The following is a 23,999-nucleotide window of genomic DNA, read 5'->3' on the forward strand; positions in this document are numbered from 1 at the left end:
CCCATGGACAGAGGAGCCTGGCAGGCTGCAGTCCATAGGGTCACAAAGAGTCAGACATGACTGAAGCAACTGAGTATGCACTTGCATATACTTCCATAATGGGGAACCATGATCCAGAGCCTAGTGTGTTTGATAACAATTACATGCCTGTGTAGAGAGATCTTTTCTTCCATTAGCTGTGACCCTTTGAAAGTGAGCAAAGTTGGTTGTGGTTTAACTGTGCTTATATTTTTTTGACACCTCAGCTACCCCTTGCAGAGTCTCAACCAGCAGGGCCTGTTTGACTTTAAACAGTTTCCACAAGTCAACCAAAATGTGGTTTTGAGCATGTGAACAAAATTGAAGCCTGAGAGAATGAAACCCCATCAACCACACCAGCGCCCTCCCTCCTGCTGCCTCTCAGCCTGTCACCCCCACCCTCACTGCCCTCCCCTCTCTACATCTCCCAGGCCAGGGCAGCCCAGGACGAGACGGGAAGAAACCCCTCGGAAACCACAGCAGACACTGTCTACTATGGTCCTGGTGGGGAAATCAGCTACACAAAACTTTTCAGAGATTTGCAGATTTCCCTTTTAAAAATTTTTATTGCTCCCTTTTTAAAATTTAATCTTTATTTTATAGTAGTGTATAGTTGATTTACAATGCTGTGTTAGTTTCAGGTGTACAGCAAAGTAATTCAGTTATGCATATACATATATCCATTCTTCTTCAGATTCTTGTCTCATATAAGTTATCACAGAATGTTGAGTAGAGTTCTTTGTGCTATGCACTAGGTCCTTGTTGATCATCTGTTTTATATTTAGCAGTTTGTATATGTTAATCCTAAACTCCTAATATATCCCTCCCCCAACTTTTCCCCTTTGGTAACCGCAAAACTGTTTTCTAGTCTGTGAATCTATACTGTTTTTAATATAAGTTTATTTGTATATACTTTTTTTCCATTCCATATGTGAGTGTTGTCATACAATATTTGTCTTTCTCTGTCAGATTTACCTCACTTGGTTTGATAATCTCCAGATCCACCCATGTTTCAATAAAACTACCATATGATGCAGCAATCCCACTCATGGGTGTATATTTGGAGAAAACCATAATTTGAAAAGATCTTTGCACCCTAAAGTTCATCACAGGAGTTTGTACAATAGCCAAGGCAAGTTTCCCCTCTTGGCTTCTGTACTTACTACATTATTTCTTCCCAATGAATAAATATTTCCAAATCTCTAAGATGAGGGCAATGTATTTTACCTAAAGAGGACTGGTCAAAGTAATGGGACCAAGGGGTCAATCTAAGGGCTTCCCTCATAGCTCAGTCGGTAAAGAATCTGCCTGCAATGCAGGAGACTCAGGTTCGATTCCTGGGGTAGGAAGATTCCCTGGAGAAGCAAATGGCAACCCACTCCAGTGTTCTTGCCTGGAGAATCCCAGGGATGGGGGAGCCTGGTGGGCTGCCGTCTGTGGGGTCTCACAGAGTCGGACACGGCTGACGTGACTTAGCAGCAGCAGCAGCTTGCTGTTCCTCACCTTGGTTAGATTTCATGAAATTAAAGTACACAGACAAAAAGGGACTTGTGATTCTTCTTTATTTATTGTGCGTATTCTGAAAATCTAAGTACAGAATTCGAGCAGCAAAGCTGACTTCTCCAGGGTGTGTGACGGGCAGGGTCAGGGTCGGGGTCTGGGTGGAGGTGCTGAGGGAGGAGACAGGGAGCTGCCCACAGTGTGCGCTGAGAAGTTGACAGGACTTGGGGTGGGGCAATTATGACGTCACAGATAAATACACATCTGAACTGAGATAACCCAAACCAAAAAGCAAACAGAATTTCTGGGACTGTAGAGGATGAAGGAAAGTTGAAGTCTCAGTAGCCCCCTCTGTCAGAAGATCTTCCCGTCACAGCAGACCCCTGTTCTCCTAAACACACAGGAAGTGATGACAATAAAGTAGACTGTGCTCGTGAGGAAGAGTAAGCGGTAGGTGTAATAGGCAGAGGTGTTCACGCGCTGCAGCTGCACGGTACCTAGGAGAAGTCATTTTGGTTAGTTTCAAGTGTTCTTGTGAGAGGAGAGGACGTATTCACGGAAGTGGTCACAATGATTTATTTCTGGTGATCTACAAAGAAGTGGCACCCCTGTTCCACCAAACCCAAAGAAAACAGATACAACCACCATGAGCACCACCACCACCAGAACAACTCGGAATCAAGTTGACAATTCAAGTCGATCAACAACCTCAACTAAATTCAACAGAACCTTCCAAAATATTACCGAGCAAGGTTCTGTTTTTAAAGAATGAGTCCAAATGGGAAAAATATTTGTGATAAATAGCATTTTGCATTTTTTGCCCCATCACATCTCTGAGTAATAATAACAGGTGATATTCGTTAACCGTAACCAAATGTCAAACACTTATTCTGAGAGCTTAGCATGCAAAATTCTAATCTTATTTAAGTTTTCAAATAACCTATGAGATAGTTACTTTCAATCCCCTTTACCAGTAAACTGAGGACAGAGAGAAATAGTTTGCCTGGTGTCACACCTTTAGAAAGCACCAGAAATCACATTTCAATCCCAGCAACCTGAGTCTGAAGAAGGTATTCTTAGCTGCTCTGTAGTCCTGCATCTCCGTGTGCAATAAATAGCCTAGACATCAAAGTTAAGCATAAATAGCAAGTTGAATTGCTGATGTGGAAGCCTCTGAGCCATTACATGTTGTGCACCAGTGAGATTCCTATGAGAGGGATAAACCAGGGAAATCTGGTTGTGACACAGTGAGGTGGGTGGAAGGTTTTAGTAAAGAGAACTTTGTCCAAAATGGAAGAAAGTGGTTAGTCCAAAATCCCCGAAACCTTAGGAGCTCATGCCTCAGTCACTCGTCTTGCTTAGATATCTAACATCGTGCCCCTGATGTTGTAGGATAACTGCACTTACTCTCCTTTGAAGTTTTACAAGAAATATATGATGTCAAGAAGCAATTAACAACGATGCTGGGCCTGTCTTGCTACTCAATGGACCACAAGGTTGAGTTTCTTCCTGTATACGTTTCCCTTTTCTGTGCTTTACCTTCATGAAGTCAGAACTCCAGAATCACTAGTATGTGGTGTGGAGAGGATCTCAGGAGGTGACATGCTCATAACTCATGGCCCCTGGGTCAGGTCTGGTGTTCGCTGAGTTCCAGGCCCACTGACACACTGGGAATGGAGGAGGGATCAGCAGGACCATTGCCAGTGCTTCTAAATTCACTGAGAACCTTCGTGTAGGGAGAAGGGGCCACCAACTAGTACTGATCCTGTGCCAGCTAAATGGATACCCTATGGGAGACACTCCACACAGGTGACCCTATCTCTGTAATAACTGAGTTGGGTGCTGTTGTTCCCTACTGGCAGAAGAGGGCACCATTGCCCAGAAATAAAAGTAATGTACCCACATTCATGCAGCTAATAATAAAAGAACTGGAGTTAAAGTCCTGTCTGTAATAGTCGGAAATTCATGCACTTGCACTCAGCCCAGTGGGTCGACTCTGTATCAGGGCATCCATTTTAGGATTTTTGCTCTATATCTTAGAGAAGGAATAGAGAACTCAGTAAGTGTCTGAACCATTGATTCAGATGGCCTTTATTGAATCCTCAGATCCACAATTTCAGATAATTGATCTTTTCCACTTTAAGCCAGAGAAGTTCAAAAGATAAATAGACCAGGAAGAAAGAAAGACTAAAGCATGACATAAAGGCAAATCTGTACAAAAACTTACTGGTTTCATTGGTCAAACAATCATTTGGAACCTCAGTAGTGGGAGCCTCAGTAGTAGGAGACTCAGTGGTAGGAGCCTCAGTGGTAGGAGCCTCAGTAGTAGGAGCCTCAGTGGTAGGAGCCTCAGTGGTAGGAGCCTCAGTGGTAGGAGCCTCAGTAGTAGGAGCCTCAGTAGTAGGAGCCTCAGTAGTGGGGACAATTGAGGCGATAACTACAAGAAATGAGAAAAAGTATTAGCGATTATCTGTGCCCATTATTTGATACTGTGTGTATGTTTCAGCAGTAAAGAATCCACTTGCAATCCAGGAGTCGCAGGAGACATAGGTTCGGTGTCTGGTTCGGGAAGATCCCCTGGAGGAGGGCACAGCAACCTACTCTGATATTCTTCCCTGGAGAATCCCATGGACAGAGGAGGCTGGTCAGCTACAGTCCATAGGGTTGCAAAGATTTGGACACGACTGAAGTGAATTTACACGCATGCACATATGTTTATTCGTGTGTGTATATTGTAATATATATGTGTGTGTATATATACACATATAAAATCTGCTGACAGAGAGACAGTCATTAAAAACATGAGCCCTACAATTCCAAAAACAGTTGTTCTGATTCTATGTAATCCATAGTTTTAATTCATATATGATTTTCTACACGTGAAAATGTTGTAGTTCATGAAGGCTACATTTTTCTTTTTACTGTAACTGGAGGGTAATACCCAAGGGCATCTTATCTTCCTTCTGGATTCATAGCTCCTAGCACTGTGCTTGCTACAAAGTAGGTGTTTGAGAAATACTTGTTGCAAAGACAAATCATCAGAAAAAGTGGCTACTCTGCATGGTCAGCACCCACTGCAGAGATGAAGAGTTGCTACCCGGTCAAATTCATCCTATCCAAGAGTCCACCAAGCAAATCCCACCTTTGAAAGAGTCTGGCTCAGGCAAACTGCCTGTTTAAGCAAAGGAAAGCAGTCACACCTTTCCAAATCATGCACATCCCCTGATTTTCTGCATTTGTGGTGTTTGTGGGCATAATGAAAACAGTATTAATTAGCTTATTAGCCAGAGAGTGACTATAACTTGCTTAAGTACTTCACATGTATTGTCTTCTTTAATCCTCCAGTGACACTGGAATGGGGTGTATTTTGGAGGATTCCATGTTACAAAGAGGAAATAAGGATCAGAGGAAAAGTGACTGGCAGAGAGTTGTACCAAGGGTATCAGTAATGGCAGACCAAGCATTCAAAGAATCATCATGGGAGATTAAATGAGACAGGGCCTGTGGAGAGTATCTTGTAAAATAAGCCACAGAAATAAAGAGAAATTAACCTATAAACAATATAATTCCTCTACTGTAGATGCTAAAAGCATCTTTTTTTTCCAGGTATCTTAATTACTCTTCTCGATGACCTTACTTTTTTTTATTACAAGAGTTCAACATTTCAGTGCAATTCCAGCTATAGAAAGTTCCAGATATAGAAGAACAGGCCAAATCACATTTATAATTCTGTGACTTGAAAGAAACTGAGACGAATAATGTAAAAAAAAAAAAAAAGACAGTCATACAAGTAGAAAGTTTTTAAAAAAGATAAGGGACTATTAGATGGAGGAAAACAAAGTCACAATGACTGTTTTGCTTTTCCTTTTTCTCCTGGATGTGTCTTTATTCATACAGATTTGGTTCTGATATGCCATTTTATGCCCCCAATGAGATCTTTTTTCAGTAAGCTCTAAAAAATTGATTTGAGGTATAACGACTTAAGAGTAAATCCCAAGAGTGAAAATATTAGTAGTCATTTTTAGGTGTTAGTGTGTTAGTGTTAGCTGGTCAGTCATACCTGACTCTTCGTGACCCCATGGACTGCAGACCACCAGGCTCCTCTGTCCATGGGATTTTTCAGGCAAGGATACTAGAGTGGGTAGTCATTTCCTTCTCCAGGGGATCTTCCCAACCCAGGGATCAAACCGGGTCTCCTACACTGCAGGCAGATTCTTTACCGACTGAGCTACCAGGAAACCCATGTTAAAATATCCTCAAAAACTGACTTTAATGTGTTTAAAAGCCTCTTTCTTTCCCTTACAATGACTTTATTCACTAAAAGATAATCAAACCTCTTATTACCATGCATTGATTGAGGTAGAAACAATAAAGTAACAAAGTTTTATAATAAACTCAGTGGTTTATTATAAGTTCTCTTTCTCAGTGAAGGTTGGTCGAAAATTAGAACCAGATTAGGTTTACTTCTATGCAAAATCATTTCATTGATATATACTTCATGTTATATTCTTACCTTTTATCAGAAACAAAAAATTTTAAGAAACAGCATTGGAAATTTGCTATAGAATAACATTAACCGAAATGCCATCATTAGCTTTACAGCCATTAGAAGTCCTTGGAAGGTATTTGTTTCAGAATTGTGTTCAGGTAAAACACATTATGAACTGGAATGTCTCTCTAATATGGTAACCATGACAATGAAACTTACTATACTTATTTTTTTCTCATCACAAGAAAAATTAAAACCTAGTAGGACATTTAGGGTCATGATTACATTAAACTGCAAATTTGCTTCTTTTCTATTAGAATTAAAAATTAAAATTTAGAGCTATTTTTGTAATTTTATTTTTAATTAGTTTTAGGATAGGAAATAAATAGATATGATGAATATATGAATAAGTACAGCCATGTCATATTTTGGAAAGCAAGTGTTTTCTCTGATGTTATTTCATTTGGTCTTCATTGCAGCCCCAGATCAAAGCCAAGACAAGTGTTCAAACCTGATTTGATTATTGGATAAACTAAGAATCAGAGAAGATAAAGACTTACTTCAGAAATTTGGACTGGTGCAAGGCAAACATCTATGCACATTTTATGTGCTTGGTTCCCACTACTTAAAAAATGGTTTCCTAACCACAAGGAAAAGCACAAAATGATTCCTTCTGATGGGCACTTTGGGGCCTTTGGTCTTTTAGGTGAACATACAGGACATTAAATCACAAGTCTGGTGAGCTACAGGAACACTGCCAGGGCCAAGGCACATCCAGCTCTCTGCCCACACTGCGTGAACATGTCCAGCAGTGTATATTGTCTAGACTGCAGTGCATCCTCCTAGGACAGTAATTGACCCCAGTATGTCCACCCACACATCCCTCCAGACCTGGCATGTGCTAGGGCTGCAATAAAAATATCTTGAAAGGCCTTTTCTAATTGCAAGAAATGCATTCATTATGTAGAATGGGAGTAAGTTTGTACACTTTAGCATCACCCAACTTTGATTACAAATTTTATCTTATAGTGGTATGTAAAATACTCAAAAACCTAAGACCTTAAAAAACCACAGTGGTCAAATTATTCTTTTTGCTGAGCTGCAATTTGGCTCCCTCACACAAACACCATTTTGTCATTTAATAACTCACTGCTGTGGAATTGTAAAGGAGAACTGAATCGAGAATGACTTCGTCTGCTGAGTAGGACATTCCTGAAAGATGTATGAATGTTCTTATTTCCTAACCAGCCAAGATCACCAACAGTGAAGATCTGTTGTGTGCTCAGTTGCTCGATGCTTTCACACATGTTGTTTCATTTAATCCATACAACAACTCTAAGGCTTAGACATCATATGATCTTAATATTTTGGAAGATGACACTGACGGTGAGAGAAGAAAAATTTTTTCTTTTTTATGTTTCAAAGCCTATCCTATTGTAATTCTATGGGGAGATAGCAGAACATTTTGTGCTACCATTAAATGAAACATTATTTTATCAAGACATATTTATTTGTTTTTCATTAACACTTAGCCGGAAAGATGGGGTATTGCCTTTGAAAAACAGTATTTTGGGAGGTTATATTTACATTTATTTTCACCTACCTTCTTTTATTGAAGGAAAAATAATCTCTTGATCAATTCCTCCTATATTTTTCTTGTGTTTGACAACACATACATGTTGTTTATCCATAGAGTTTTTGGTCACAGTCAGCCAGCTGAGCTTCATGTATGTGTCCTTGGTCTTCATTGTATTGCCCTGCTGGGATGGCAGAGCTCTGTTGTTATTTTTTACTCTCCAAGAAACCGTAATGACATCAGGGAAAAATTTCTCCAGGAGACAAAGATATGTTCCAGCATTATCATGGTTGATTTCAGCCATTGAAGGAAGAAAAATAGTAGGCTTAGGGGAAGTGTCTGCAAGAAGGTTTCTCTCTGTAGGGGAATATGAAATAGTAATTAAAAAGAATGGTTAAAGAAACACCAACACGTTGTGGCTTGGAAAACCTAGTGAGTAGTAAAAGAGCAAAAGGCTACTGCTCACTATGGCCTTTCATCCACAGTACATTGTTCGGTGTTTAGTAGTGTTTTATTTTCAATGGCAAGAGAAGTTCAAGACTTCATGGAACTTGCCCAAAGTCACAGCTGTTAAGGTGCAGAGCTGGATTATACCTTGACCCTCACTTTTTCTCCATATGCAGAGATGGGGTGCATCTTGTGTGCGTGCCAAGCCGCTTCAGTCATGTCCGACTCTTTATGACCTAAAGACTATAGCTTGCCAGTCTCCTCTGTCCATGGGATTATGACTTTTAAATATCCCACATAAATACCCCACATCAAGTCTTCCAACATTCATGAACGTGTTTACTGATTGAATCCATGCCTCCTACAGTGGAATAGTGGAGGCCCCATCACTGGACTGCCAGGGAAGTCCCCAATTAATTTTTTAAAAAATCTCTTTTGTTCTGTAATACTGGAGCCTGTTTTGAAGTGGATGGGTGGGTGGTGGGAATAGGGATGGTGGGGGCAATTGGGTAACTGATGGTTTCTGCACTGGTGAAAATCTTTGCTAGCTTCTAAACTGCTTCCCTCTCCCATCCCGTGTTTTGCAGTTTATGCTCTGTTTGTCCAAATAACACATGCTCATGTTCTGCAACTCTGTGGAATCTCATTCTTCATTTAACTGATTCTGGAATGAACCATAAAAATAAATACCCAGAGAAAATGTATTGGTTTTACAAAACAATATAGTTACTTTTGAGAATGGGAATCAACACTCATGTGTACTTGACATGTGTACTATGAAGTTGAACTTTGAGCTCCAGGTGTGGATACCATGCCCAATTTTGAAGTGATGAGATTCTCTTTATTTCTAATTTTATATGACCTCTCAATTTTATACCTCAACCACTCCAGATTTTGGAGTAGAGCAGTATGTTATTTATAGTGCTTTGATTGTATAACGGCATTTCCAAAACTTCTATTAAAAATGTATTATTAATCCCAAACTCCTAATTTGGGATTAGCTGGTACACACTACTATATATAAAATAGAGAAACTATAAGAACATACTATGTAGAATAGATAAGTATATTAAATATCTTGTACTAACCTTTAATGGAAAAGAACCTGAAAAATAATACACAGACACGCAAAACTGAATGACTATGCTGTGCACCTGAAACTAACCCAACATTGTGAACTAACTATACTTTCATGTAAAAAAATGTATTTTCAGAAAGGCTCTTATACTAAACTTATCAAGTAATGTACTTAGAATTTTTCTAAATTCAGAAAATGTTCACCAAAAGCGCATTTTATTTTGGAATTTCATCTGAAGTTTTAGCTTGAGTAATAATACACAATATTCTGGCTCTCGGTGTTTCCCCTATAATTTGAATTTGCCTCCTAAGGCTGCTGAACTGCTTTACTGCCACTATTTTCTTTTTTATCACCAGCTGCTTGAAATATATATCCCGACAAGGGATCAAACCTGTGCCACCTGCATTGGAAGGCGGAGTCTTAACCGTTGGAGCACCCGGAAAATCCTTCATGGGGAAATATCTTAAGAAGGGAGAAATTGGATTTCTCATCTGAGAAGTAAAGAAAATTCTTGAGAACGTCTGCTTGTGCAGCAAAGTCCCTGGTTTTGCTACTAAATCAGTAAGCAGACACTGTTGATTTTTCTCTCATGTTGTAAATAAAGTGGGGTTGTAATGTGCTATTTTAATTTTATACATCTTGCTTTTAGTACAGGTAGTATTTTATACATTATAAAAGCAAGACACTGTGTATTTCTCCAACCATATACATTGTTGATAGTGATTTAGGTCTTCCCTCTTTTTTCCCTCTCATTTTTCTTTTATAAACTAAATAATTGGAGCTCTTTCATACTTAAATAAGAATTTTTGATTCATGAGATTTCTATCTATCTTTAATTGACTTCATTCTTGATCATTTTCTTCATAAATTAAAACTTTTTTTCTGATAAGTATGAGCATGAAGCTCAAGCTTACTGGTTATATATTTTAGAGCCAATAAATTTTGTTGTTAGAAATGATATCAATTAAATGAAAGGATTAAGATTTAAAGCACATAGAACAACAGGACATATAAAAGTAAACATATTTTAATCTCATTTTTTCTTGCCACGTAAACCAAAGTCTGCTAAAGAGAGACAGATACCTTCCAATTCAATTTTATGTGTGTGAGGGAACCATAAGATAGCTTTCCATTTGAGGAGTTAATAGTACAGCTGCATCCTTCGAAGAATTTCAATTCATCAATAGTTTGGCTACCAACACTCTCCCTCTTGGATGCAATTTTCCCATTACATTGGAATAGTGTAAACACCTATCCAACACCTATGACGTGTTGGCCAACAAAACATATGGTGCTCAGTCATGTCCAACCTTTTACGACCCCATGGACTGTAATCCGCTTGGCTCCTCTGTCTACGGGCTTATCCAGACAGGAGTACTGATGCATTAGACAACATGCTAAATACGTCATCACAGTATCTCATTTAATTCTCATACAACCCCTGCTGGATAATACTGTTATACTATATTACAGATTAGGAGACTGAGTCCAGAGAATAACTTCCATGTTCACATACGTAGTTAGCAGTGGATCGGAAGTTCTAGGTCAGCCTGACTCCAAAGCCCACTTTCTTTGGAATCACCCCTTCAGTATCAGAAAAGGTGACATGTTAACTCATGAAACTTACCTGTAATTACAAACTTCAACCCTGGGCCAAATACTTTCATGATGATTATGTACATTATACACGATCCCTTTATAGAAGTCCACACAGACACAAAGCCAAATTCTATTACAGTATTTGTGCAGTGTTGTCTATGCTCTCCTTTACTATGTGGATTTTTTGTAAAATCTCTCCTTAATCTCTACATCTAATTCCCATCCACATTCCCATTTTTGGTAAATATTGCTTCTTACCTTCCCTCTATTACTTTGAAAAAAAATTATATTCTTCTGTTACCTACCTGTGACAATGAGTTTTGCTCCAACACTGAAGTATTTTATGTAATTATTCCACAGTGATTCAAGTCATATCAAAAACTTTAGACTAATTAACTTCCCTGATTTCTTCAAATTCTAGTAGAACTATGATGACTTGGAATTCAAGACACTAGGATTCTGGTCCTGGTTCATTTTGTTCCCAACAAGCTCTGTGGTTGAGCAAATCAAGTAAACTAACGCCTTGGGTACCTTATTTATTTGAAAATGACGATGCTACTGTTAAGTCAAGTGAACATCCTTGTTAGTGTTTTGGTGAGCTCAAAATGAAACAAGATCTGAAAAGTCATTTGAATAAAAATTATATAGATGTAAGAGATTTTAAATATTACTATATTATCATTGATATTATTATTAGCATTTTTATTTGTGATAATTATGTGGTCCAACATGACATTTTAATATCATGGGAACAAATCTTGCCTATGTTATGGGAATTCAATGTCTGGTGTTTATAAGTAAATCCATAGCAATTGATGAATTGTTTGCATTCCTCTGTGTTTTGATATGTCTGGGATTCTCCAAGCCTATATCACACCTTTTCACACACCCATTTAACAGGCAGTCATTTGTTTTGTCGTGTTTGCTCATTTCCAGGGTGAATAAAATCAAAGGGAACATTGGCTAAAGCCTAATGTATGCAGACAGTATATGGAATTTCACTTCTATTGTCCACAAAAAACGGCTTTTTCCGCAACAACAGCACAATCTATGGGCATCTCAAGATTTTACTAGAAATTTCAGCTTCAAAAAATCTATCCAGTTCATGCCCAAAGTTCAGCTTGCAGCTCCAGGTATGGGCCTTAAGACAAATGACCACAAAAATGGCAGGATGCTTGGTACTCAAATTCTCCATTGTTAAGTTGCATCACTTCATTGCCTGCCCCATCTTATCAGCTGAGGGTCACCATTCATGGCTGACATTACATTTTGGTGCCCATTGCATTGATGCATTTGGAGTATAAAGGTATTTGTTTGAAGACCATTTCTTCCATTTTATAAACTGGATATTGAAGGCAATGTCCCCTTTTTACTTCATTTTCCTACTAAAGACTCCCACATTGAAGTTCTTTTTTCTAATTTTGTGGTGGGAAAACATATTTGAAAATTTGGTGTGCTTATTTTAGTCAGTTAACATAGGGTATCTATTCCACTACATTTTTTCTTGCTTTCTTATTTCTTGTTTTTAATTCACTTCTTTTGGATTGAGATAGAACTGAAACATATTCTGAATGTTTAATAAATGCACATTCATGTGACTTACATGATCTTTCTGAGGAAAAGAGAGGCCATTTCAGTGCTATGATTAAAAGCAAGAACATTGTTTTCAAATGTGAGTAGCAATACAAAGTATGAGCTATTACTGATAGTTACAGAATCCAGGTCAGGCTGCAGAAGGGTAAATATTCAGGATATAAAAACATCAAGTAATGTTTCAAATATCACATAATGATCCAGTCCTCTTACTTTGACAAGTCTCTACTGGATCCCAAACTGCCACACTAGCTAGTCATGTAACTTTAGGCAAGTAACTAATCTTCTCTAAACCTCAGTTCCTTTATCTATAAAATGGAAATGAAAGGATTACTGGTGGGGAAAGTGTAAGGCATTGAAACTATGTATCATGGTGTCTATCCTTCAGTAAATATTAACTAATACTAAAATTCTCTTTAATGGCATGGTTTGAGGCCATTTCATCAAAATCTTCCACCAAACAAAAGGTATGCTTTTTATAAGCAATAACTATTACACCAAGCTCAACAATCCAAGACGTCCTACTTCGGCAGCCATGGACCATAGAAGAGAGATCTCAATTAAGCCAGAATCTAGAATGCTTTTCCACTAGCATAGAAGCTGTTTGGTGTTGAGACTCGTTCTGTGTCTTGTTCACCCTTCTGTCTGCAGCTCCCAGCACAGAAACTGTCCTCAGTAAATGCTTGCTGAGAGAATGAAAGCGCAAAAGAGAATGCCCAGCCATGAAGACACTTGCATGAACTTTGGAGCTGAAATGGCTCATTGAGCTCACAAACCGGTCCATGTCCAGACGATTTCACGAGAGATGAGATAGTTCAAATTTCAAATAATCTCAGCCTCCCTCTAAGAAGCTAGAGTAAAAAGAAGTGAGGTTTATCAATGTTGTGTAATCATTTACTGTAAGAGTTTTCTTCCACGGCTCTTAGGGATGAAATGAAAATCAGTAATACTGGTTTTGCAGGAGATTCAGGAGCACAGTATTTTATCTCAAAATATAGAGCAGAGATAGTAAGAAAAGTGTTTCTCACTTAATAGACTGCCTACAAGAAAAGGAACTTGAACTAATAACTTATACCAATGTGATGATATAATATGCTATTTATTTCAGAATACATTTTAGAATATTTTAGGATATAGAAAGATAAATGAAGCAATGAGACTGTCTGTTCTTCAGAATACTTTACTATCTAGTCTGAGTCTATTTTATGTGGTTTTCTAGAACACAAATTTCAACTGCTTACAAGCAGAGACAAGAATAAACCATTTACAAAGTGGTTTAGGTTCCATATACAGTGACCAATAGCTGTAAAACTACTGTTGAGATGCTGAGACCAAGAATGTGGCAGTCAGATCAGTGAGACCCCAGTTGTTTCTACAAAGCATCTATCAGATTTTTATGACTAGAGTAATAATACAAAAACGATACTTACCAGGAGGAGTTACTATGATGTTAGCTCCTTCTCCAAATATCTTCTTCCAGCCTGAGCTGTCACGATGGTAAAAGCTCCTACAATAACCCAGCCTTCTCCCATCTTCATAAAGTGACTAGAAGTCAAAAAACTTCATCCTGGCAGTTTGATCTTCTGAATTCTTTTGGAAGTCCTTGCATATCGGTTTCACAGCATCCAATGTTTTATAAGTTTTCCTCAGATTCGTTGTTACTATTTAGTCGCTAGGATGTGTCCAACTCCTTTGCAAACCCTTGGACTGTAGCCCGCTAGGCTCTTCTGTCCATGGGATTTCCCAGGGAAGAATACTGGAGTGGGTTGCCATTTCCTTCTCCAGGGAATCTTCCCGACTCAGGGATTCACTAGGGAAGCCACATTCCTCAAATAAATGGACCCAAATATCTGCTTTCCAAGAAGTAGTAATCACTGAAAACGTTGATGAAAGATGAAAAGTATAAAAACAGGCAAAGAACACATCACTGACACCAACTGGTTAACCACCTGGTTTTCTAAATCTCCAGGATCGGTATTCAAAGAATCAAGACTTTTTTAATTTCCAGGTGTTCAGTACTGTTGAAACTGCTCAGAGTTTGCATCAGTTGAAAGGCCATTCTCTTTTCACAAACACCAGGGCTGTTTAGCGATTTGGGAATGTATTGCTAAATAGAGGAAAACCTTTAGTAACTGAAAATGCAAATAACCTCATTAGCCATCACACGTGTACTTGAGAAATGTCAACAAAGCTCTCTATTCATTGGGCAACACAGTTCTTTACGAAGGTAAAGAGAAATGAGAAAATAAGTCCTATGATGACTTATTTAACATTATTTTTCCTAGGATAAAGGAAGAAATTTGCAGAATTGTCTCTCCTTTGAAATAGTACTTTCTTTAAACTAAAACTTGAAAACTATATCCGTTTCTCTGATAGTCAAAAGAAGTCTCTTCATGGCTATTCTGTAATTTCAAGCCACTCATCTTGGGGCAGGGGGAAAGAAATTGCCAGAAGCAGCTGAGTACTCCTCTGAACACAGCTGTGCTGTCCATCTGCCAGGACCAGACAGGACAGGCTCTTACTCTACCCATGTCTACTCCAGATGCACTTGTTAATGGTCTAAGTCCCATGAGCAATCAGTTCCTCTGCCCCGAGGATGAAAATAAGAGGAGGTCATCTTGGGCAGCTGTCCATTCACAGGAACTCAGATCACAGTCCCAACACAATGGGAGGGGATGAGAGATTCAGATGCCAGGTATATTTAGATAGAGTTTTGTTTTTTTTTTAATTGAGAGTTCATGGAAATTTCCTGGCTGTACAGTGGGTAGGACTCTGCACTTATACTGCTTATACTGGGCTCAGTCTCTGGTTGGGGAAATAAGATCTCATGATCCACGGAATGTTCACCAAAAAAACTGAGAATTCTAAGTTGTTAGTACTCTGGGCTGTCATATACCCTTTGCATGTATTGTAGTCATGAATGATGTCCCCTCAGTTCCTTTCTGAAAACTTGTCCTCTGATTTTCCTTATTCCAAAACCATGAGAAGAATTATCAGGAGCTTTAGGAATTGTCTGTTTTTCAAAATGCATGAAAGATTTAAGCAATAAAATGCAAGAGAGTAACTAAAGAGTAATGCAATTATGAAGTTTTATTAAATATAAGAACAGTAAGAAGAAAGAGTATAAGGTTTTACTAAAGGGCATAAAATTAAACCTGCATAAATGGAGAGACATATCATATTCATGAAGGAAAAGCTCAATGTCATAAATGCAAACTCTTCTTAAAATCATGTGTATAAATAGACTAATTCCAATGAGACTTAAGGTAACATTTTATTTTTTTGTTCCATGTTGTAAAGATTGGGGGTGAGCTAGTTATATTTAATTTAAATTGATATAAAAAGTAAATATAAAATAATTAATAAATTTTTATTAAAAAAGTGATTTTTAATAACTAATTTGGCATAGCAGCTCTTAACTCTTTTTGCAAAGTTACTGACATAACACCATAATGGGGAAAGAATACTGAGACACAAATAAAACACAAATCCTCCAAGTATATGTTAGTGTAAAAATATAATTAAGGCATTTTTAATTGTAGGGAAATGATAGATTGTCTTAAAATTAGTTATGTACTATTAATTATATGTTGGAAGAAAAAATAGCTCTCTATCAAGTACCATAAAAGTTAGGTTTGTATTAAAAGGCATCTAAAAGTGTGAGTTATAAAGAGCAATGAATGAAAGTCACTCAGTCAGGTCCGACTCTTGCGACCCCATGGACTGTTGTAGCACACAAGTTTCCTCTGTCCATGGGATTCTCCCGGCAAGAATACTGGAGTGGGTTGCCATTTCCTTCTCCAGGGGATCTTCCTGACCCAGGAATCAAACTCGAGTCTCCTGTATTGCAGGCAGATTCTTTACTGACTGAGCTACGAGTAGGAGACTAACTGAGTCCTTGGGCAGAAAAGCTTGGAATGTCAAGAGGACAGGAGACATCTTTACTTAATGTTTAATTTTTAAGAAGGAGAATTTTGGAGAATTTTTTCTCTTTGTTTTTAAATTGAAGTGTAGTTGATTTGCAATCTGTGCCAATCTCTGCTGTATAGCAAAGTGACTCGGTTTTACACAATATACATTCTTTTTTTTTCAACATTGTTTGCCATTATGATTTATCCCAGGATATTAGATGTAGTTCCTTGTGCAATACAGTAGGATCTTGTTGGTTTTCCATTCTAAATGTAATAGTTTACATCTGCCAACTCCAAATTCCTAGTCCATCCCTCTTCTCCTCTTCCTCCTTGTTGGCAACCACAAGTCTGATCTTTATGTCTATGAGTCTGTTTCTGTTTCATAGATAGATTTATTTGTGTCATATTTTAGATTCCACATATAAGTAATATCATACAGTATTTGTCTTTCTTTTTCTGACTTACTTCACTCAATATGATAATCTCTAGTTGTATCCATGTTGCTGCAAATAGCAGTGTTTTGTTCTTTTTATGGCTAAGTAGTATTCCATTATAGATATGTACCACATCTTCCTTATCCATTCCTCTGTCAATGGATATTTAGGCTGTTTCCATGTTCTGGTTGTTGTGAATAGTGCTGCTATGAATATAGGGGTCCGTATATCTATTCGAATGACTGTTTTGTCCTGGTATATGCCCTGGAGTGGGGTTGCTAGGTCATATGGTAATTCTATTTTTAATTTTCTGAGAAACCTCCATACTGTTTTCCTTAGTGGTTGCACCAATTTATATTCCCACTGACAGTGTATTAAGATTCCCTTTTCTTCACACCCTTTCCAGCATTTGTTATTTGTAGACATTTTAATGATAGCCATTCTGACTGGTATGAAGTTGCACCTTGTCATAGGTTTGATTTGCGTTTCTCTAATAATTAGTGATGTTGGGCATCTTTTCAGGTGCCTACTGGATATCTGTATGTCTTCTTTGGGGAAATGTCTATTAAGGTGTTCAGCTCACTTTGCCTCTGTGTTGTTTGTTTTTTGTTATTGTTGTATGATCTGTTCACATATTTTGGAAATTAATTCCTTGTTGGTCACATCATTTGTAAATAGTTTCTCCAATTCTATTGGTTGTCTTTTATTTTTTTATGGTTTATTTTGATGTGAAAAAGCTTGTAAGTTTGACTAGGTCCCATTTGTTTATTTTTGTTTTTATTTCTATTGCCTTCAGAGGCTGACCTAAGAAAACATTGATATGAGTTATGTCAGAGAATATTTTGCCTATACTCTCTTCCAGGAAAGTTATAGTGTCATGTTTTATGTTTAAATATTTAAGACATTATGAGTTTACTTTTGTATATGGTATGAGAGTGTGTCCTAACTTCATTGATTTATGTGTAGCTGTCCAACTTTCCCTGCACCACTTGCTGAAGAGATTTTTTTTCCCCCTGTTTTTATATTCTTACTGGAGAACTTGTACTTTTTACAACATTTCTGGAAATGTATCCATTTCTTCTAGGCAGTCTATTTTCTTGCCATGTATTGAGTAGTTATTTGTAGTAATGAGTTATTGCCATTTGTATTTTGGTGGTATCAACTGTTAACTTCTTCTAATTTCAAGTCTAATTTTGTATCTTTGAGTTCTCTCTCTCTCTCTTTTTTTTCCTGATGACTTTGGCTAAAGGTTTACCAATTTGTCTTTTCAAATAACCAGTTGTTAGTGTATTGATCTTTTCTATGATGTTTTTAGTTTCTATTTTACTTTGTTCTGATTTTTATTCTCTTTCATTTACCTTTGGCTTTATTTGTTCTTTTTTCCAGTTCTTTTAGGTGTAAGATTAGGCTGTTTGTTTGAGGTTTTTCTTGTCTCTTGAGGTAGGCTTGTATCACTATAAACTTCTCTCTTAGAACAGCTTTTGCTGTATACCACAGATTTTTTTTGTTATGGGTTTTTCCTGTTTTCACTGTCTTCAAGTATTTTTGATTTCCTCTGATTTCTTCAATCACACACAGGTTGTGTATAGCATACTGCTTATCCTACATGTGTTTTTGTTTCTTGTACATACACAGTGTCTCTACCTCTAGCTGTGTCCTTAGAGAAATTGACCTGTGTAAGCAGAGACAGAGAATGGAAACTGAGGGAGAGATCATAAGGGTTCTGGGGGTGCCTGGAAAAGTAGTTATTACAAAGTGCAAAGAAAAACAGTGATATAATAATGCATTAGTCAGTAATTGGGGGAGAAATTGGATCTCCACATTAAAATTGCTACTTTACGCCCATACACAAAAATTCAAATTAAAGTGGATGAAGAAATCAAATGTGCAGAACAAAGTCTTAATACCAGTGGAAAAGTATAAGTGAAAATATATTTATGCTTCAGGCTTTCCTAAAGCTGCAAATAGTTACAGTATATGGTTGCTGATACAGTAGAGCAAGCTAAAGGCAGTGCATTTACTATCCAATTCCTTGCTGTCTGCAGGCACAGAGCTAAGAAGGATCTGAAGCTTTGACTTGTGGTGTGAGACTGTTTGTTTTTTTTGATTGCGAGATTCTGATGGAGAAATGTGATGACCTGGAGAGCAGCAGCACCCAGGATGCAACAAGACAGATGGGGCTTCGGAGTTGGGGACAAGACCATAAACACTGTTCTAGCAAGCATTCCTGTGCTAGCGCAGGAAGAGTTACAAATCAATTTGAAAAAGAATCAGTAGGAGCCTATCAAAAAATGCACATTTTCAGCCTTCATTCCATGATTCTGATTCACTGTGTTGAGTGCCACCCAGAACATGCACTTTTATTCCAATTCAACTGATTCTGATGCAGGTGGTGCATGGACCAGAGTCTGAGAAACACTGTTCCTTGGAGAAGGAAATGGCAACCCACTCCAGTGTTCTTGCCTGGAGAATTCCATGGACAGAGGAGCCTGATGGGCTACAGTCTACGGGGTTGCAAAGTGTCAAACATGATGTAGCGACTAGACAACTCAGACTCTTCAGGTGATTTTATAGTTAGTAACCCTATATTAGAATGTTGTCTATATTACTCTTTTTTTTTTTTTGTCCCAATTGACACAGAATCTCTTCTCGGGTGAGAATGTCATAGGCCAAGGGCATGGGCGGGCTTGAGGAGAGAGCTGTTATTAAACGGAACTCTCTCTGTGTTCGTTCTTGTTGTATCGAAGTTAAGAGACAAGATGATTGGTAGTGGGATTCCTTCTCAGGATCACGTTTGCTGCCACATTAGTTAATATCAGAGCACTTTAATCTGAAGGATGATACTGTAACTTGATTGAACTAATTTGCTTTTAATTCTCGACAGCTGTTTTATTTAATACCCTCCTACATACTGGGGACCATTGTAAACCTCTCAGATGACGTGTATTTTTGTAGCGTTATGAGATTTATTTACATCCCTATGAAGAGAACTGGATGTTTGCTTGAACTCTGGACAAAAAAAGCAGAAACAACAAAAAAAGAGAGAAACTGTTCTAGAAGCTCAGACACTGGTACAAATTTGGAGGAACCAATACACAAGAGACCATATACACGTGAGCTGGCATTTCTGTATTTCAATATTAATTTTGCTTCGTTAAACCTAGCCCAATAAGGCAGCCACAATCCTTGGCTATATGACTTTTCAATTGAAATATAGACCATTCTTTGATTGTTCACTTAAAGTGTTCTTTAATTTTAATTACTGAGAAAATTATGATCTGATAAGTCTCATTCTAGTTTGTCACTTGGCCTTGTTAATGGTGGGGAGTAGGGGTAGAAAGAAGCTTTGGCTTTACTTGTTTAAGACAGTTCTGGCTGTGGGCTGAACTTCAACAGAGGGTATAAGCAGAATACAAAAATGGGGCTTCCCTCGTAGCTCAGTTGGTAAAGAATCTACCTGAAATGATGCAGGAGACCTGGGTTCAATTCGTGGATCTGGAAGATCCCCTGGAGAAGGAAATGGCAACCCACTCCAATATTCCTGCCTGGAGAATTCTTGCCATGGACAGAGGAGCCTGGCAAGCTACACTCCAAGGGGTCTCAAGAGTTGGACATGACTTAGCAACTAAATCACCAACCACCACCACATAAAACAATCATTTTTTCCCCTATACTTTCACTAGGTCAACCATGCCCTAGTTGATTGTGTAAGAGAAATATCAATTTTCCAAAAGACAAATTGGATACCAGCTTGAGGTTCAAGAAGTCCGAGTTTTCATTCCATCATTTCTCATTCTTCATACTCCTGGATAATAAAGATGCTCCATTCCCAGTCATTTTCTCTGGATAATCATCAGGTGAATGGTTCAGTAATATCTAGCCTTTCCATTTTCCTCTGCTAAATATCTCCCCTAACAGATAATCCTAGGTTCTCTGTCTGTCTTAAAGAGAAAATAATATGAACTCTACCAGCTTCTGGGAGAGCTGAGAATATGCTGCCTGCCAGACTGCTTGCCTACAAACTGGAAATGGAGGCCTGTTTTTAGGAAAAACTATGGCTGTTGTGGGGAAGGAGAAGGTGGCCATGGGATATAAAGTTTGATTCATGGGCATTGAGTTCAGTGTTTTTCTTTGTTCAGGGTAAAAAGAAACTGGGGGAGGAAGTGAAGCAGCTGCTGATATCAGGGGTGTGATTTGCAGCCTCAAGCAAAATTTCCAGTGCAGTGTAAAGGAAATCTGAACCAATGTGCTTATCCCAGATAGCACAGTAGTATATGCCGGAATCACTTTCTTGCAGATTTAGGATTGCAAATATATACCTCCTCCCTGTGCCCTTATAGACGTGGTATTTTGTTCCATCAATTCCTGATTCAAGCACAAGCTTTGAATTGTAGCTGTCGTAATAGAAAAGGCGTCGGGGTGCCATCCTCTCCTCGTGTTTGTACAAGTGGATATAGGTGGCCCCTTGTGTAAGATCACAAGGGAACGAAGCAGTCTCCCCAGTCTTACTAGTGATTAACATCAAGTTGGAAGATACCTGCATGACTGCAATTGGAAAAACAACAAAAAATAATGAGGAAGAGGAAGCACTAATTTCTTAGTATAACCCTCTTCCCGCCCCCTCCCTCCCCCCGCAAATTGCCACAAAATACAGAAAAATTCCAGGAGCATCCAGGAGAGACACTTACCAGGAGCCAGGACAACCAGAAGCAGCACTGGGGCCCACATCCTGCTGGGACAATGAGCTAGACTGGGATTCCGAGCAGATGTGACAGGCAGAGAAGTCAGGGAGGATCTCTCTTAAAGACCACCAGGCTGATCCCAGAGGGGTGGAGGAGCCCCTCCTCCTGGGGAGGAGCCCCTCCTCTCTGCACCAACCCTTTTCTGGCGGGCCCCCCTGTGGCAGGCTGAGAGCTGCCATCTCCCCCACAGGAGAGGAGAGGCCTGAGCACTGAGACTCAGAACTGCAAGCAGATGGATCAAATGCGAGCTGTGGGGAGGAGAGCCATGCCTGTTGCCTGGTGGAGTGAGCAGTCCTGAATGGGGCTAAGTTCCCTGCAGTTCAGCATTTCAGTGTTTATGCTGCTGCCACGGTCTTATCCGGTGACATCCTTATATTCCTTCCCTGAACTACCTTCCCTTTTACACCTGTAAGCAAACTCTGAGGCAACAACCAGAGAATCCAATAAGAACTGAACCTGCTTTATTATAACAAATTAAAATCGATTATGCTGGTCTACATTTGACTGTCCTTAAAATTAAACGGATGTTTGTTCGTGTGTGTGCTTGTGTATGAATCAGTTGGAGAGAGGATTCATGTTCATCCTCAAGTAATAAAAGGCTGCGTCATATAGAGTGTCCAGATTTGATGAAAAAATAAGGAGCTTCACAATAGTTGGAGAAGACAAACTAAAAACATATATTTTTTCCAAAATTCAGGGAAATGCAAATCAAAACTACAATGCAATATCACCTCACCCATGTCAGAACGGCTATTATTGACAAGGCTAGAAATAACGTGTTGAAGATGTCCAGAAAATAGAACCCTTGTGCACTGTTGGTGGGGATGCAAATTGGTGTAGTCACTATGAAAAATGGTATGGAATTTTCCTCAAACAGTTAAAATGAAACTACCACATGATCCAGCAATTCCAATTCTGAGTGTTTATCCATAGAAAACGAAAACACTAGGCAATAGCTGCCCCCCATCTTCACTGTTTATAACAGCCAAGGCACGGAAAAAAACCTAAGTGCCCATCAACAGAAGAGTCAAGAACCTGTGGTGTATACACACACACACACACACACACACACACACACACGCATATAATACCATTATGTGGCCCCTGATTATGTCATGGGTTTAGACAGCTCTCCAAACTGCTTTACAGCTCTGCCTCTCGACTGGTTCTTTCTCTTCCATTCTGTTTCTCTACCTCTCTCTGTCTGTCAGTCTCTGTGCACAGATCTTCTCTATTTCCTATTGCTACCCCACCCTTGTACACTCTCTTTCTTTCTAGCTCTGACTTTCTTCCCTTTCCCTCTTTCTCTTTATCTCTCCTCCATTTTACAATTTGCTTCCTCATCTTTATTTCTGTCACTTTCTGTCTCTCTTCTTTCCTATCTCTACCACCTGTCTTTCCTTTTCTGTGTCTCTATTTATATTTCTTATTGATTTGATTTCTCTCTCTCTCCCTCTCTTTCCATTTTCTCTCATGATCATCCTAACTACTTTATATTTTCTGTTATTCCAACATCTGCGATATCTCAGGACTGGCCTCTGGTAACTGACTATCCTAGATTGCCATGTTGTGATGTTCCTGGTTCTATAAGTTAAGGAGTTTGGGATTATATCCTGAACATTTGGAATCTCATGCTATGGACTTTAGGCACTGAAACTAAAATTACAGAAAACTAGCTAATCTGATCACATGGACCACAGCCTTGTCTATCTCAATGAAACTAAGCCATGCCATGTGGGGCCACCCAAGATGGATGGGTCATGGTGGAGAGGTCTGACAGAATGTGGTTCACTGGAGAATGGCATGGCAAACCACTTCAGTATTCTTGCCTCGAGAACCCCATGGACAGTATTAAAAGGCAAAAAGATAGGACTCTGAAAGATGAACTCCCCAGGTCAGTAAGTGCCCAATATGCTCCTGGAGATCAGTGGAGAAATAACTCCAGAAAGAATGATGGGATGGAGCCAAAGCAAAAACAATACCCAGCTGTGGTTGTGACTGGGGATAGAAGCAAAGTCCGATGCTGTAAAGAGCAATATTGCATAGGAACCTGGAATGTTAGGGCCATGAATCAAGGCAAATAGGAAGTGGTCAAACAGGAGATGGCAAGAGTGAACGTTGACATTCTAGGAATCAGCGAACTAAGATGGACTGGAATGGGTGATTTTAACTCAGATGACCATTATATCTACTACTGTGGGCAAGAATCCCTTAGAAGAAATGGAGTAGCCATCATGGTCAACAAAAGAGTCTGAAATGCAGTACTTGGATGCAATCTCAAAAATGACAGAATGATCTCTGTTCGTTTCCAAGGCAAACCATTCAATATCACGGTAATTCAAGTCTATGCCCTGACCAGTAATGCCGAAGAAGCTGAAGTTGAATGGTTCTATGAAGACCTACAACACCTTTTAGAACTAACACCCAAAAAAGATGTCCTTTTCATTATAGGGGACTGGAATGTAAAAGTAGGCTGTCAGGAAACACCTGGCATAACAGGCAAATTTGGCCTTGGAGTACAGAATGAAGCAGGGCAAAGGCTAATAGAGTTTTGCCAAGAGAACGCACTGGTCATAGCAAACACCCTCTTCCAACAACACAAGAGAAGACAC

The 23,999-nt window shown here is 38.8% G+C and overlaps 1 long non-coding RNA gene and 1 gene segment (V, D, J or C); one reads left to right on the plus strand and one right to left on the minus strand.

Moving 5' to 3' along the window:
• Window positions 1-1,562: 1,562 nt before the first annotated feature.
• LOC145524198 (T-cell receptor gamma chain C region 5/10-13-like) lies at window positions 1,563-21,420 on the minus strand. The segment is given in 6 exon segments: window positions 1,563-2,015; window positions 3,746-3,955; window positions 7,611-7,940; window positions 13,731-13,786; window positions 20,896-21,190; window positions 21,334-21,420. Coding segments are annotated over 6 exon segments (1,074 nt in total).
• On the plus strand, window positions 1,816-20,480 carry LOC145524205 (uncharacterized). Its single transcript, XR_014067310.1, has 8 exons — window positions 1,816-1,968; window positions 2,911-3,014; window positions 6,487-7,393; window positions 9,465-9,669; window positions 11,644-11,840; window positions 18,691-19,207; window positions 19,530-19,758; window positions 20,329-20,480. It is a non-coding gene; the product is annotated as an uncharacterized LOC145524205 (long non-coding RNA).
• Window positions 21,421-23,999: the final 2,579 nt, after the last annotated feature.

Source organism: Giraffa tippelskirchi, chromosome 10 (genome assembly GCF_054371585.1).
Source record: "Giraffa tippelskirchi isolate mGirTip1 chromosome 10, T2T-mGirTip1v1.2.pri, whole genome shotgun sequence".
Lineage (NCBI taxonomy): Eukaryota > Metazoa > Chordata > Mammalia > Artiodactyla > Giraffidae > Giraffa > Giraffa tippelskirchi.